This window comes from Drosophila grimshawi, unplaced genomic scaffold (assembly GCF_018153295.1).
Source record: "Drosophila grimshawi isolate 15287-2541.00 unplaced genomic scaffold, ASM1815329v1 contig_311, whole genome shotgun sequence".
In the NCBI taxonomy this organism is placed as follows: Eukaryota; Metazoa; Arthropoda; class Insecta; order Diptera; family Drosophilidae; genus Drosophila; species Drosophila grimshawi.
In genome coordinates, this window is record NW_025063098.1 from 3238435 (window position 1) to 3254624 (window position 16190).

The window sequence follows — 16190 nt, forward strand, 5'->3', positions numbered from 1 at the left end:
GAGAGCGCGAGAACAAGAGCAAAATAAAAACAAGTCAAAGAAATTGCGCAGCGCATATTTTGTATTTTATATTTCGCTTTGCTTGTGTGTTTCGTATTTTCATTTTCTTTTGGCTGTTTACTTTTTACTGGCTTTTTTTTTTTTTTTGGTTTTTGTTCTGACTGACAAGCAAGCAGAACAACAACCACAAGAAAAAGTTGCCGGCTGGAGGTAGAAATTTCATTTGCGACGCAAAAAAATCTGCGCAAGCCGAACTTTTATAGTCATTTTGCGTGAAGGTGTGTGAGTGTGTGTGCGTGTGTGTGTGCAAATATGTGTGTGTATGCAAGCTTCTGAGTAGCGACGGAAGTGCTAGATGAAATTTAGAGTGTTATCTGCATGCTATGAGCCTATTAGCTAGGGGCAAACCTTTGCAACAAATTACCTTTTTATGCACCCAAACCATTAACAATGAGTAAAAAGTTTACAATGAAGCTAAAGTCAAAAGGCCGGGACATTTCCGAGTGCATAAAGTGTTTATATTCCTGAATAGACGTGTCTTACAGACTTTAAATGCTGTATACGTTTGTATTTGGAACACAATTTTTCGTTTACCATTCGCAGAAGTTACAAAGTGTACTTGATTTGATCGATAACAGCCAACGTTATGCGTATATCGATACATATCAATTTCCGATAGCAATAAAAGACACAATTTTAAAGATATAGTATTTCTATTGATGTATAATATACACAGAGATAGTAATAATTTTAATTGGGGGTACGTGCACTGCGACCTACTAGATCTATTGTGGCTCCTCCTGAGCCTATAGCTCCTCCATCAACCTCCTGCCAGGCATTCCCAGGATGCTGCATCTTTTCCTGGTTAAGGCAACACACTCCGCTAGGATGTGCATTGAGGATTCTTCCTCGATTGAAGAAAACCTACATAGTTAGAAACATAGAATTTGTCACCCAAGCAGCTGTCAGAATTGTATGTATTTCAAATATGGATTCTGGGTATCTGCTAGTCGAGATCTCTCAACTATAACATTTTAACTTGTTAGCTAAACAGATAAGTAGATGCTGTGAGTGGTTTCTTATTTTGAACTTTTAAAAACACCATCTCGAGTCGAGGTTGCAGATGACTCATTATTAGATTAGTGTTCAAAAATTGCCATCAAATAATATTTCCAGCATTTTCCGTGATGCATTTGGCTTTTAAACGGTCTGCAAAATGACCTTGACTTGCCGCCCCAAGTATTATTTTAAGAGTATATCATAATGATTACTATGCAAATTTCAGATAAAACGATTACTATGCAAATTTCAGATTAAAAATAATTCATTTTTATTGTTAAATGTTTATTAGTTGTCTGCAAGTTAAATAGAATTTCGAGCATACAAATTATGCTTTAGCTATAAACATTTTAATGCGGAGACAAAAGAGTTTGAGAAACAAATAGAAAACGAAAACAAAAAAACCTGTTATTGATCGAACATACTGGCGGGTTAAAGGTCAATAGAAATACAGTAGAAAAAAATGCAGTCGCATTTTTTCGATTTTGTATAGTTCATTCAACCGTTTTCGAGAAGCCTTCACGAATTTTCTAGTATTTGACTTGGCATTTTTGTGCACTTGAGCGCCACTTATTATACATATTGTATTTATGGATATCTGGCGATTCAATCAGCATGATCACAAATCTATTCAACACGCTCTTTGTGCATCAATCAAATTCTCTTCAAGCCTACTTTTTTATTTTTGACGTTGCACATTTGTAATTGTAATTTTCCGCTGGCATTTTCCGAAACTCTCAACTTGTTGTTGTTGATTTTGTATGTTTGTTGTAGATTAGACAAAAGTTGTTGTCGTTCTCTCTTGGGGTCGACTGAGAATTGGGTCAAGTAAAGGAACTTACTGAAAACGGCAATTAAATTTCTGTTCAATTATAAACCGAACAACATAAATATTGTTCATATTGTTTACATAGCTTGTTACCCAGATGATTGCCTTAATTGCAACATGTTTTTTTTCTTTCCAAACTAACTGCATAAATTTACTACAGTACTTAATATACAGTGTGTTAATTGTGATTAGTAGAAATACATAAAAGATGAGTGTTTAAAGAGTACAATAAATTTGCTTTTTGTTTCAGATTCAAGATAATTTAGAAAGAATATAAGTTTTTTGCTGAAATAGCCGAAATTATCAAAAATATAATTGGTACAATTAACTTAGGTATTCTATATAATCAGTGGTTAGCATGGATTTCAATATTTCGTTGCTTACTCTCTTCGTAATCAACACATGCCACAAATTATATGCCGCTCCGGGCGGTCGCTTTGCTGTTTTTATTTTTTCTTGTGCTTTTGAGTTGCCTCATTTCAAGTCTTTCGCTGCTTAACGAGCTCTTGTTGCCCCTTTCCCCAACCTCCCCCAACACACACACACACTCAGTATCAGTGTCTACGTTCGGTTTCAGCCTGACCACGCCCAATTGAAACTCATAAAATACACACACACACAGACACACATACACAGCGTATCAGCAAGAAAGGCGCAAATGTCCTTGAGATGTTATAGCCTGTGGCAACTTGATCCTGGGTCATGTGACAACCTCCACAGCCAACTGAAACTTTGCCAACGATTAAGCGAACAATATGCCAGCCACATACACAAAACCAATAACAACTAGCAACAGCATCATCAGCACCACGAGAGCAGGGAGGTGTAGTGGAGGAGGGGGAGAGGTAGGCGTGGAGGTGGAGTATCGCATAAACAATGGAAATAATGTCATAAAGTAAATCGGCTTAAAGATACTTTTTGCAATACTTCGAGACGACATTAAGTGCTGCCAATTAAAAAAATTGATAACTTAAGATTTGGCTAGGCAAAAGTTAAGTTTTAATTCAAAGGATCAAAAGTAAATGTTTTGTTTAACTATTCTATTCAACTGTGGAAGGTAAACCCCTTAAAGTACCTTAGGAAATTCACAGATTCTACAAAGAAATATCAATGTAGATAAGAATTTATGGGAAAAAAAAACAATGTCTGGTGACAAGAAACAAGCTCTTATATTATTCAACATTTTATAGTTGTGTTCGTTTATGATTAATAAGCTCATTCGTGATAAACAAAAACGAGATAAGTTGAAAGGAATATAGAAATCTTGCTCTGGCTTCCACTTAAGCGTTATTCTCAACGAGTTCTTGATTGTGAATCATTAAATTAAATATTTATCAAGAGATCTTTACTGATATTTACAGTTGTTGCGTATTAAAAACCATAGCAAAGATTTGCTATATATGTTTATATATATATATATATTTAAGTCAACATCCTGAGGTTTCCCATCTACGCGTTGGAACGTGTGAACGTGACTTTTGGTCAGTTCCTGGCTAATCGCCAGACAAAAATACAAATATACATTATTTTAATGTGCACTTTTGCAAATTTCAAAGATTTTCACAAATAAAGTCCGTTGTGTACTGTGAACTTGTACCTGGCTATATATATTTCCCATCAAGCAAACACTTTTTTTTAAAGGCTTTAATTAGCATGCACGATTTTGTGAGTAAATATACCTATATATAAATATATATATATATTTTAATTGGCTACTGGAATGGACCTAACCTTGGGCCAACAGTAACCTAGTGGAACAGGGAATTAAAGCACTCAACTCTTGACTGTTGCTGTTGGAGTTGGTCAACAATAAAATGTTCGTTTGCTCGCAATATTCGAGCGGGTAAATAACAAGAGACTTGACTGAACCTTCTCGACTCGATTGGCAATTCTAATGCAAATATGAGCGAGCTTATATTATCATATAAGTGCTCGTATTTACACAGAGTTTATATATATATATATATATCGTACTTCTAGATGCAAAGCCACGTCTTATTCTGGTTTGTTGCTGTTGTTGTTGTTCGCTGATAACAACAGCAATAATAATAATAATCGTACTTAGTTCTAGTCATGTTGATTTTTATTTGTTTGTTTATCGTCAACAGCGAGGTGCAGCAAAGATAAATTCCTTTAGTTACACACATTTATAACAACAATAAACAAATTAATTAAACTCAGTATTTTGCTTGAGAAATTTCTATCTATTGAATTGGCCAACTAAAACCTGTTGACAAATGCATCTTTGTTTTGCTGTATAATCGAGTGAAACATTTTGTTTACAACATGCCAAAACGTGCATTGCAAAAACAAATATTAATTAAGATGAGCGACGGCTGGCAACAAATAGCTGTTTATTTCAAATCTTAATTGTTGCACTTTAAACTGTCGGATATGTGACTCACTTATGCAACTCAGCTGAGCAGCCTCTGAGTCTTACTACTATAAAACTATTACTACTGTCAGTCTATATCAATAGGTAACAAAGGCAACATAACATTTCTAATTGCTATATTGATTATTCTTAAAAACTGTTGTTTTTATTAATGAGTGTCAATTACTCAGTTTAGCTTCTTTGGTATTTAAATGTACAAATACCTTCGTGTCTCTCACTGCCTCATTTCTTAGACTGACTTAGACGTTCGTCAGGATAATCACCATAATAATTCATTTAATGTTTCCGCTCTGTCGCTAACATTTCACAAGTTGCTAATGAGCTTGCCAGCAATGTATTTTTCATTCTTTCCGTGGCCACTCTTTTATTTATCTCTCTTGCTGCCAATTGAGCTATTGTTTGTTGTTGATTAATATGTTGACAGTCCTTGTGCCGACGACGCTTGCCATGGATATGTTAAAGTTCATACAATATTAGTTGTATATGTGGTGATTTCTTTTGTTTTATAATTTCAATAACCAAATTCAATAACTGTCGGACACGCCCAATTGCAAATGTCAAGTCACAAAACTAAATTAGCACCCACCAAAGACGAGAATCTGAACGGTTTCGTGGCACTCCTGACAAACTGTTAAATACTTGGGAAACGTGCCTCCCATTTGCATAAATGTCCACTGACGTCAGCGTAAAGCCATGAAAAAATATCTAGAGCATAGCACACATACTCGATACGTATAAGGAATAAATTTGCCTACAACCAACAAGCACGTTATGTTTCATTCAGGGACTATTTGTGCTTCTCGTTCCATATCATGTTCCTGCGATTACCATTAAAACGGCCGAGTAAGGAAGGGGTAGCTAAATATAGACGTGTTGCCATTTGACAGCACTCACACGGCTATTTTAATTGTGCGGGGGAGTTTGTAAAGACTCAAATAGGTATTTTTTTAACACATATGTTTGTTGTTAACTGCATAAATCATTTTTAACTTGACTAACATTGTCATCATTTTTAACTTGACTAACATTGCTGATTTAATGTTGGTAGCGCTGTGAAGCAGCTCTGTTGCTAACAGCATGTTAGTGCGATTTTTACATTCTGTATAGAGGTTTGTGCGTTTTAACAGTCTTATGTAGAATGCTGTTCGATTGGAAAGTGTATTTAAATTTCGTTGTTGTGCAGGTTGCCGGTTGACGGTTTCCACTCTAGTTGGTTTTCTTTACACTGTTTAGCTTTTTATGTGTAATCAAAATACGTTACGATGCACATTAATTTTGAGTGCTTCTTCTAGCCATACTCTACTCGTTTATATATTGTTTTGATAAATCGTTTTTCGATGTCAGCAAATCAGTTGAACATTTTCTGAGGGTTTCGGGTGCAAAAAGCAGCGCGTGAATCGTTACGGCGCATTTACTACCAGTATTCTATATATATACACATATATATATTATCTGATTCGATTATGACATGTTAGATGAAAGTTCAATTGGTTTGCTCATTGCGGAAGGCAACGATAACAAATAAAAAAACTAAATGACGAGCCCCTCATTTTCAAGCAACTAGGTGAACTATCTACAACTGTAATACATGACACAAACATTTGAAAGTCAGCCCTCCATTAGAGGTGCAAACAGAAAGTGAACCCATTAATTCGATTGGAATCAACGTGTCGCTACTCAATTTGTTACAGTTGTTGTTGTTGTTATTGTTGTTGCCCAACTGAACTACCTAATTACCAGAGTATCGAGTATTTACTGAGAAACAACTCGGCGCAACCGGCTCATTTCCAATGCAAATTTTGCCCATTCCCAATTGCTAATGCAAACAGGAATGGAGGAACCCTATCACACTCTATACTATATACACCTAGTGTTATATGTAAATATATATATACTTATATTCATATATATATATACATATATGTTTTTTATGTAAAAGGAAAACACGTGAGTCTACAAAACGATTCAAGTTGCTGGCCGTCGTCGTCGTCGTCACTTTTGTTTATGCCTATCAAAGGTTACCCCAAAGGTGTCGGCTTTGTTGGGGGGCTTTGCGTTTTCGGGAAGCACTTTGGGTAATTCGCTAATGAATCAGACGATTAGCCACAGCACTATCTATCTATCAATGGGGCGATTAGGTGCGTGTAACAGTTAATTGTCGTATTGAAGTCATTTGGGAAGCATTTGTTAGCCAATATAACTAATTAAATGGACACAGCTGATGACCACAGCCAGTGTAATGTGTGTATAACAGTTAATATATAACAGTTATAAAACTTTGTTGTGTGTATAACATGTGATAAAACGGTTGCAAGTGTTTGTTGTGTGATATAATAGTAAATTAGAAAGCCTTATCTGCTTATAATGTGTATGCCAGATAATATAACAGTTGCGACTGTAGAGTTGTAACTGTTATATTGAGTGTTTTACAACAAGATCTAATAACTGTATCATTTACTTGTGTCTAACGGTTTAGTGCTTTGGCAACAATTCAAATTGAACAAAAGCCGAAAATAATTGAAAAATTACATAAAACGCACTCAATGACATATTCTTTCGTTCTTTTTTCCCTTCTGCTCTGTGCGTATTTCTTCCGTCCTTCCGACCAATTAACGGGCCAACAACAAAAAGAATCGAAATTACGCCAAAAAGTTGTTCTTTATTTCTGTGTAATTGTTAGCTAACAGTCACTTCCGGTTGCATTTCAGCTGAATACAAAGTGCATTTTACATTTCTCTAATTGCATGCGGAAATGACAACAGCTAGAAAGAGATAGACAACTAGAGAGATAGAAAGAGAGAGAGAGAGAGAGCGAGATGGAGATAGGTAGCAGGTGGCAGTTGGAGAAACAAACAGACAGACAGGCAGCCAGACAGGCAGACAGACAGACAGACAGTTGCCCACAACAAACTATTATTGCTCATTAAATTGACAAAATGCATACGACATAATACGCCAGGCATCAGTTGGGCTTTTGATATTTAAATGACAGTTTTATGGGCTTGTTTTTTGCATTTGCCGTGCCTTAAGTCTACATACACAGTTACACACTCGCGGCAAGGTCGGGACAGCTGTACCCAGCGGAAAGTTCAAAGTATCAGCTCAAGGTTGAGTTGCATGCAGCGCCAAACGGTTTACAGCTTATATATATACATATATATATATGCATGTATATAGGCGGTGCCTGTGTGTGTGTGTGTGGTGCAATGGGTCAATTCAGAGGTCACTGACTCGAGGGTCTGCTCTGAAGTTCGCGGTATCAAAAGAATTAATATTTCACCTGCCCATGCATTATTATTATTATTTTTAATGTTTTAATATTGAAATTATATATCAAATCGATGTAATATAACAAAATAAAACTTATCGCATATCTCAAATTGAGCGCGCTGAGTCATCGAACTCGTAATTTGTGTTTGGGGTCTATATGTAGATATATTTCTATATATGCATATATTTGTTTTCAATTCCCAAATGCTGAAAACAACAGAAAACAACACAACACAAACAAAAGTCAGCAAAATACGCGTAATTGGAGTTCTCCCAACTACCCACAAAAATAGGAAACTTGAGCAATTCGCAGAGCTCAACACATTTTTGGCACTTATAGCCAAATGTTGGGCGCATGTTAAAAAAGCAGCAAAAGAAGAAAATAGAGTCCAAAACATATCCGATTCCCAATCACGTTCAAGGTGAATGTTTGGCCATTTAAACTATAAACCGCCAACTAAGCGCATTTCACATTCAGCCAAACTTAAATATCAAATTTAGTTGTTTTTTTCTGTTTCATTCCTGATCTACGCATAATAAACTTAAACTATTTATTAACTGTTTTCTTTTTCCTTTTTGTTCAGTTGTTTTTTTGCATGGACAATTTGTTGATTAGTTGAGCGAAAAGAACAACAATGACTAAATTTGGCTGCTTGTTATCAGCCGCATGTCTAGTGGGGGTCTGTCAGTCATATGGGCCCTTGATAAGCGTTATCTGTTATTAGATTTGCATTTTCAAGTAGCGTCGAAGTCAATAAATTTAATTTGATAAGATTTAAATATACAAACTTGACCTAAATGCGCAATTTGATTTCCATGCAGCAAGCATGGCAATGAGTCAATATACGCTAGCTGTATACATGACCATATAGGGGTATATATATATATATACCATATACTATATACTATATATAAATCGCACTTATGTACTTTCACTTTCATTCGCAGCGCATGCGTCGTTTCCATTTTCGAATTTTCTCTTTCATTTGACTCCTGTTTTCATTTTTTTCTTTTTATTTGGAAGGACCACGTCACGTTTCTTTATTTTGGGTTGTTCTGCGTGATTTTTGCCACAGATTGTGTGCTCTTTTTAACTTGAGGTTGGTCGTTGGCTGGCTATCCACAAAGGCTTGCCTAATGCGTACTTAACATTTCGATTTCGATTTCCATTTCCTTTCTAATTTCACTGTTAATGCAGTATATAATTATATGTATATATATAGTTCAGATTGCCGTTCAATTGTTGTGCATGTCGCTGCTTGAGGTCACTCAATAATATTTAAGTAGTGTTCATTACGCTGATGGCCACGCCATGTCTGACATGTAAGCAACAAGAAGAACAGCAACAACAACAGTAGCAGCAACGATAACAGTCCACCCACGGACCTCCCACAAATGCCGCTGGTCTGTTAGTTTTAACAGCGCACTGTTAACGGACAGCATCCTCTCAATGTTATCCCGTTTACTCTCTCCCACACCGAACACACTGTGCTGTTTGTGCGTACGCTCTGCTGCTGGGGTTCGCTCTCTTCGGTCAGCACTTGTTTACACATTGCACGTGCACATTAGTTTCCATCGTTTTCTTTCATTCTCAGTCTGCGCTGACATTTTTCGACAAGCGGTTGTGTGTGTCTACACTGCAAATGTGTGTGGCTATTTGCGTGTGCGTCTCTCAATATTTCGCATTAATTTACTCAAATTTTTGATTACAATTGCGATGTAGTTGCCCGTTGAATGGAGACAGGGAGAGAGTAGGGCAGAGAGCGGATGGAAGGGAGGTAGGCGCTGGTTAGGTGCAACTTAACCTCAATTGAACTTACGCTCGATTGCGCAAACATTTTATCAGCTCTGCGAGCGTCTCAAAGAGCGTAATCAATAATCGTAATTATAAAGTGCCTTTCATGTTGCTTTTATTTATCACTTGTTTCTTACGCTCTGTCGTTTTGATAATAAAAATAGAACTTTGCTTTTGCCTGCTAGTCTTGTTCTTTCCTTTTATGCGATAAAGCTTATTTAAATTGAAGCAGCGGAGCATTCTTAAAGCACACTCTATCAGCCTTGAGGGAGGGAGTGGGTGAGCAAATGCTATTTATTGCATTATGGGATCACTCAATTTCCCCAAGTGCGTAGGTCATGAGAGTGGGCGCGTCGCAGGCGACAAACTTGTCGCAAGTGAAATGTGATTTGTATAAAAATATAAATAAATGTTTAGCATATGGGGGAGGATCAAGTGACTGAAATGTGTCAAGCCATAGAATATTTTCAACAACAATAGCAACAATGGCAGCTGCAACAAAATAATAAAATAAAAGCTAGACGCGCATTGACACTGTGGCAATGTGTGGGTGGTTGGGTGGTTTGAACTATTTCAAGTGCATGTTGCGCAGTCGCTGCGTTTGCATTTTGCAGTGCTGTGCTGTGCAGTCTGTTAAATCACTTAACAGTCGTTGGCGAATGTTTGTGCTGGCTACTGTAAGGCAAATGTAATAATAACTTGCTCAAATAGCAAAGCAAAAGTGCTTCAAAGCACACACTTTTAAAAATAATAACGCGGCAAACAAAACAAAACAAAATAAAACAAAATACAGTCATCGACGTCGACGTCGACGTCGTCTGCAGCTTTGACTTAATTTAAGTGCGTTCAACTTGACGACGTTTTTTAAAGCGATATAGTGCGAGAGAGAGAGAGAGAGCAAAAAGCACAAAGCTCTATGACAAGTGCAAGTGCAAGCAACAATCAGAACAAACAACAACAATTGATGTGCTTTTCATTTTGCAGTGCAAGGATTATGTGACTTTAAACCAGAACAGAAGAAAAGAGAAATAAATAAGTATAATTTGACAAAGGCGTTAGCTGCAAATACAGCAACAACAACAGCAACAACAACAGCAACAACAACAGTGACGACGACAACAACAACAGCAATATTTGCCCTACACTGCCTCATAAAAGTGTAACAACGGCAACGAAATGCATGGCATAACTCATCTTTATCGGCAACACGCCGTGGATAAGCAATTGAGCGGAGGCAGCAGCACCGACAGCTGGCAGCAGCCAGCGAATGGACGCAACTCGTATGAGATGAACTCCTCGCTACAGTACAGAATGGACTCCTCGAACAGCTCCAGCAGCAATTCGAATAACTCCAACAACTCGACCCACTCCACGCTGGGCGGAGTGACGGGTAGCGCCTACTCCAACTGGCAAACGGAGCGACAGGGTCACTCCCAGCCTCAGGCAGTACCTAATGCCCCAAAATCGCTGGCGAATCATCCTCAGTTGCCATACGGCAACTCACCCACACACCAGGCAAACGGAGGCGGGGGGCAGCGCAGTTCCTATGACAGCTGCTACACCAGCGGATCGACGGGCATCAGTGGCAGCCTGAGGCGGACGCCCTCCTCGAGGCGCAGTTTCTTCGAACAATGCCACAGTCCGTCCATCTTTGGAGTAAGCAGTTCCCCAACGACAAACACCTGACCAGTTGCATATGAATTCCCCCATGGATGCACTACAGCACTCGATAGATAAACCAGCTAATATTTATCGATAAAGTAATGTAAATCACATTAGTTCAAATTGGATTTGGCTAGTGAAAGTTTGGTTAGAGATGTCAAAACTAGAATTTAGATTACTTATCTTTCTGTTCAGCACACATCAATTAGAGTAACTTCAATCATCGCCACTTGGACTTCATAGCTGTTAGTTGGTTTAGTGAGATAACAACCGATAATTGATAGTATTTCTGTAGATTCGTCTAGTAAAAATACACTTTTATGGGCAAAAAACTTGAATAACCCTCAACTCTGTGCGAGTGCTGTAGTCCATCCGAGTGTCTATGCAACGAGTCTGCCTCAGAGTCTCAGAATTGGTCCCTAATTGCACACAAATTGCTTGCAGAGCATGCGGCGTGGCGCTCCCGACTTTGGTTCGCCGCCACCAACGCAACCATCGGGCGGTTACTTTCCACACGATCTCGACGACATCTGTGAGACGCATGCGGATCATCAGTATTTCACGCATACCGGCGCCAGTGGACAGCGGGGCTCTGATCGACCCACCGCCGTATCGATATTTACGCGGGTAAATGCCGCAGCGTGCTCAATGGACGACTACAGTTTCGGTGGATCGCGTCAGTGCGCCGCTAGCATGGACAGCGGTGGTTTGACGGTGCCCTATGCACGGCATCGCTTCGACAACTCGTCGTTCGTCAAGAGTCTCAGCATTGACGAACAGGATTCGGGACAGTCTGGAAACGAACAGAGTCAGGGGCATTCTGGGCGCGGACACAGTCCGTCGCCGCATAAGGAGGGCCATCATAAGCACAAGGGAGGACACCATCATCATCATCACCATCATCACTCCATACAGGAGATGCTAAAGCATTTTGGCAAGAAGATTCATGTGTGGCCACGAAAACATACTGATGCACAAAGTGTTTGCACCTCGCCGCAAAATGATCCGCAGGAGAATTTCCGCACACGCTCCAAGAGTCTCGATGTCAACACACTCAACCGACCCAATCGCATTTTGGCGGATTGCGGCGAGACCTATAAGGTCTTCGACCGTATTGTCAAAGAAGGTAAAATGCAACAATCAAATCGGTTGTTGGTTCTCTGGGACTTGCTCTTCCTCATTTCTTTTTTCCATAAAAGTCTGATACTTGCTGTTTCAGTTTAGTTTAGCCTTAGTTTTAGTCCTAAATATCTGTTCAGGATTAACTTTACTAACATTTATAATTCTCCTCTATTTGATTAGGTGCTCACATGCGTCGCGCTTCGGCGGATTTGGAGAAACGACGCGCTTCAGTTGGTGCCGCTGGTCGCAGCTATCGCGGCGATGGCACCCTAGATCCACATCATGCAGCCATACTCTTCAGAGACTCCAGAGGTGTAAGTAGTTCCACAATTAACCATATTAAGCATAAAACAAAAAAATACTTTAAAAGTGGCGCCTTGCTGCTTATTTTTACCATAAGCGACTCTATTTCTCATAACAAATTCCATTAAGATATTTGAAAGCCTACACTCTTGTTAAGTTTTCAAATAGTTTGGGGAAAAAAAGTCATATTGATTTCACAGACAGAATTACACCAATTATTTATGCTCACAGCCAATTCCCTTGAGGGTTTTCCATTCCTCGGGCACTCAAACTGACATTGATAAATGATTTGAAGCAGCGTCCAATTATTTGCTTCTGCTTAGTATTGCCATTTGCCGTCGGTTGCATAATGTCTCTTCTGGGTCAGCCGCGAGTTTAGTTTTCTTCCAATTCTTGTTGCCTACCCCAACAATATATTAACTGTTTTTTTTTTTTAAGGAGCTTACGTTTCGTTTACTTTTTCTTTCTCGCCCTCGAGTATGCTACACTTTTTGCAGTTCTCTGTTAACATTGTTGTTTAGCAGCTGTTAAAGTAGCTTTAAATCGATTTCTTTTTTTTTTGTCAACTAATGCTGGTTGTGGTGTTTCCTGTTAATAATAATAAAATATGATTGGTTCAACAAGTTAGTCATCATTTCATTAGTTTGATCGTTTTAAGTGAGCGAGCCACTTCAATTTGCCAATTGGTCATTAAACCACAAATGCCTTGTTTTATGTTTTGTTAACGTAGCGGCAAGGTCAACGTAATTGGCTTAAATATTCTTACAACGCGTCGTTGTTTACAATATTTATTCACACTCCACAACGTGGTCATTAAGGCGGAACTGGTTTATTGCTTCTTACTAAAATGTATGAATCTAACCATTTACACTGGTTTTTGCACAAGTATTTTGTTTATACCAGAACCTGAAGCAATCTAAAAACCATTTTGATAATGCCTTATGCAAAGGACGGGCACATAATAAAAATTGTTGTAAAAAGATCTTAGATTAGATTAGAATTACGATTATAATTTAAATTCGGTAGATTCTTAGTTTCAATTACGGTATATAACCCTCCCTCTCTCTCTCTCTATCTCACTTACTCTTTGCGCGAGCTGGAAGTCCCGCATATCTTAATAGACACCTGCTGACTGCTATTGCTCCTGCTAATAATGATTAATTAGCGCACACATTTCACATAAAAATCATTTCATTGCCTAATGCGTAGACGTCGACTGCATAAAATACAATTTACGTACTCTCCCTCAGTGTTTTTCTCTCCTACTCGCGACATTCAATTGGGGCCCACAATCTATGGCACAGTTTACTTTGTTTATCAGTCCGCAACTCGAGTAAATTTACAAAAGAAGCTTTCCACTGTGAATGTAGCTGGTGCTGCTGCTGCTGCTGTGGCCTTCTCTCTCTCACTCACTCACTCACTCTCGGGCTGTTATGACGCTGTTAGCAGTCGCCCACAGCTTATCCAAAATGCGGGTGAGCACTTAGCACTTAGCACTTGGCACAGAGACTTACTCTTCGATTTGCTCTCTCGATCTCTCTCTCTCTCTCGCTGTACATTTTTGTTTGTTTTGCTGAAGAAGCTTCAAGAATGCGAACAAACGAATGCCTTGCATTATTTTGTTTGTTTTTTTTTGACTTTTTATACACTTGCCAAGGCAGAGCATGTTCTTATCGCAATGCAACTGGCAACTGCAAGTTGAGCAGCGCAGTTGTACTAAAAGTTAATTATAGAATATACTAATCGCTGCTTGCTCCATAAACTTCTTTATTATCGAGCAAATATACAAATAATATGTAAACAATTTTAACTATTTAACACCAACTAGCAGCAGCCTTTTGTTTAGAGTGTTTAAATTTCGATACGCCATAGATTGGTCTCTCTTTTTCCCCCCTAAGTGTGTGAGTCTGTATGTGCGTTTGTGTGTGTGTGTTTGCTTAAGCTTTAGCACTCGCAGTCACACACGCACACATGTGACGACGATCATATGGCGGGCAAAGCTCAACAAAACTGTTAACCAGTTTACGTTTACATTTGGGAGCGCGCAGACGTGCCCGGAACAGAGAAACAACAAACGTTGAGAATAGCAAACAGAAAAGCCAACGGCCGCTTGCAAATTTTTCATCATCTACGCATTGTTGCCATTACACACGCCAGTGTTTATCAGTGCATGCGTGTGTGTGTGCGTGTGTATGTGCGTATATATGTATATACATATATATGCTATATATAGTTTAGTGTGTGTGTGTTGTGTATTTACACATGTATCGCCGTCGCTATTCCGCCTTTGAGTCGAGCACGCCTCGCATTGGCGTACTGCCCTCAGCAGCGACTGCAAATGCGAATCCGAATCCGAGTGCGAATGCGAATGCGTCAGGTGTGTCACAGCAGACAGCTTCCAAATTGCGACAAAGCAGCAACAACAATAATGGAAACAAATTAAGCGTGCGCTTTGACCCAAATCTGCCCGATAATAATAATGACAGCAACAACAACAATAACAACAACAACAACAATTGCGAGAGCAACTACAACTATGACAGTTTACATGCGAAGGTTGCCCGCAAGGCGCGCTCTCTCAGTAATTCGCCGCTGTATCGCAAGAAGCGCTCCAGTAATTTGCCCACGCTGCTGTCGAATAACAGCAGTCGAACGGCCAACACGAACTATCAGCTGCTGAATAGCGCGAATATAACAGATATCGTTGATGGTCAACGCTATTCGCAGCACGTCAGCAGACGCGATGACAACATCGGCTACATCAGCACCACAACAACAGCAGCAACAACAACAACAGAAACTAAAGTTAAGCAAAAAGATGGCAGAAAACTTTCAGCAACGCTGTCAGCGGCGATGCCGGCAGCGTTGCTACGACGCAAGGCAACAACAAGCAGCATCAACAATAACAACAATCATCAACAGCAACAGCAGCAGCAGCAGGAGAAACAAGCATCGCAACAACAACACAACAACAACAAGAGCATTGCAAATGGTTTGGTGGCAGGCAAACGTCTATCCGTAGGTCATTCACCGGCAGCAGCCCAGAGCGAACTGGCGATTGCCAGTGGACTGCAACAGTCGCTTGTCTATCAGCGACGCACACAGAGCACCCACAACTCCCCCCGACACTCGTCGCCCGCTGCCGTTCATCAGTGTCTGTTGCTGCGGCGTCGAAGCGACTACAGCATCGAGCAGATCGAGCAATGGAAGCGACAACAGCAGCAACAACAGCAACTGCAGCCAGGCCGAAAAGTTAGCGTAAGTGAAGAAGAAGAAGTAGAAGAAGAGAGCGCAGCGATGCACAAGGGAAATTATTAACAGTTAAACATTTTATTCTCTTGCAGAGGGGTATTTTACACTCACCAAATATATGCAAATTACATTTAGGATGAAATTTAATTGCTGGCTGAAAGAATGTGTATATTTATCGGCGTGACTAAGATAATCCCATTTCTCCTGTTATACTTCTGGGGAATTTCACACTAAGAGAGAGAGAGAGAGTGCTGCAGAGATTCTCAGATATTGTTGTGAATTAAGCTTTTTGGGTTTGTTGTCTTGTATTAAAATGCAATTTTTAGGCTTTTTGCATCTTGCATTCAGCTTATTTTGCTTAACTAACAGCTTTGTCAGTTCATTGCCTTGACGCGTCTGTTGCATTTGGTCATTTTTAGCAGTCGACAAGTTCAAAAAAAATATATATATATATATATATATATATATATAGAGGGAGAGAGAGAGAGAGAGGGATCACTCTA

General features: G+C 39.2%; 1 protein-coding gene across 6 annotated transcripts in view; it reads left to right on the top strand.

Moving 5' to 3' along the window:
- The window catches only part of LOC6564447 (5'-AMP-activated protein kinase subunit gamma-1), a 65770-nt gene that overhangs the window by 42727 nt on the left and 6853 nt on the right, over positions 1–16190 (top strand). For 3 of the 6 annotated variants that reach the window (XM_032737147.2, XM_032737146.2, XM_043214997.1), the window contains one exon: positions 12313–12446. In XM_032737147.2, coding sequence (XP_032593038.1) covers positions 12313–12446 — 134 coding nt within the window. Of the gene's footprint in view, positions 1–9151; positions 9217–10332; positions 11005–11454; positions 12137–12312; positions 12447–14682; positions 15694–16190 lie in introns of those variants that run through there. The other 3 variants (XM_043214996.1, XM_032737148.2, XM_032737149.2) reach the window with 3 other exon arrangements.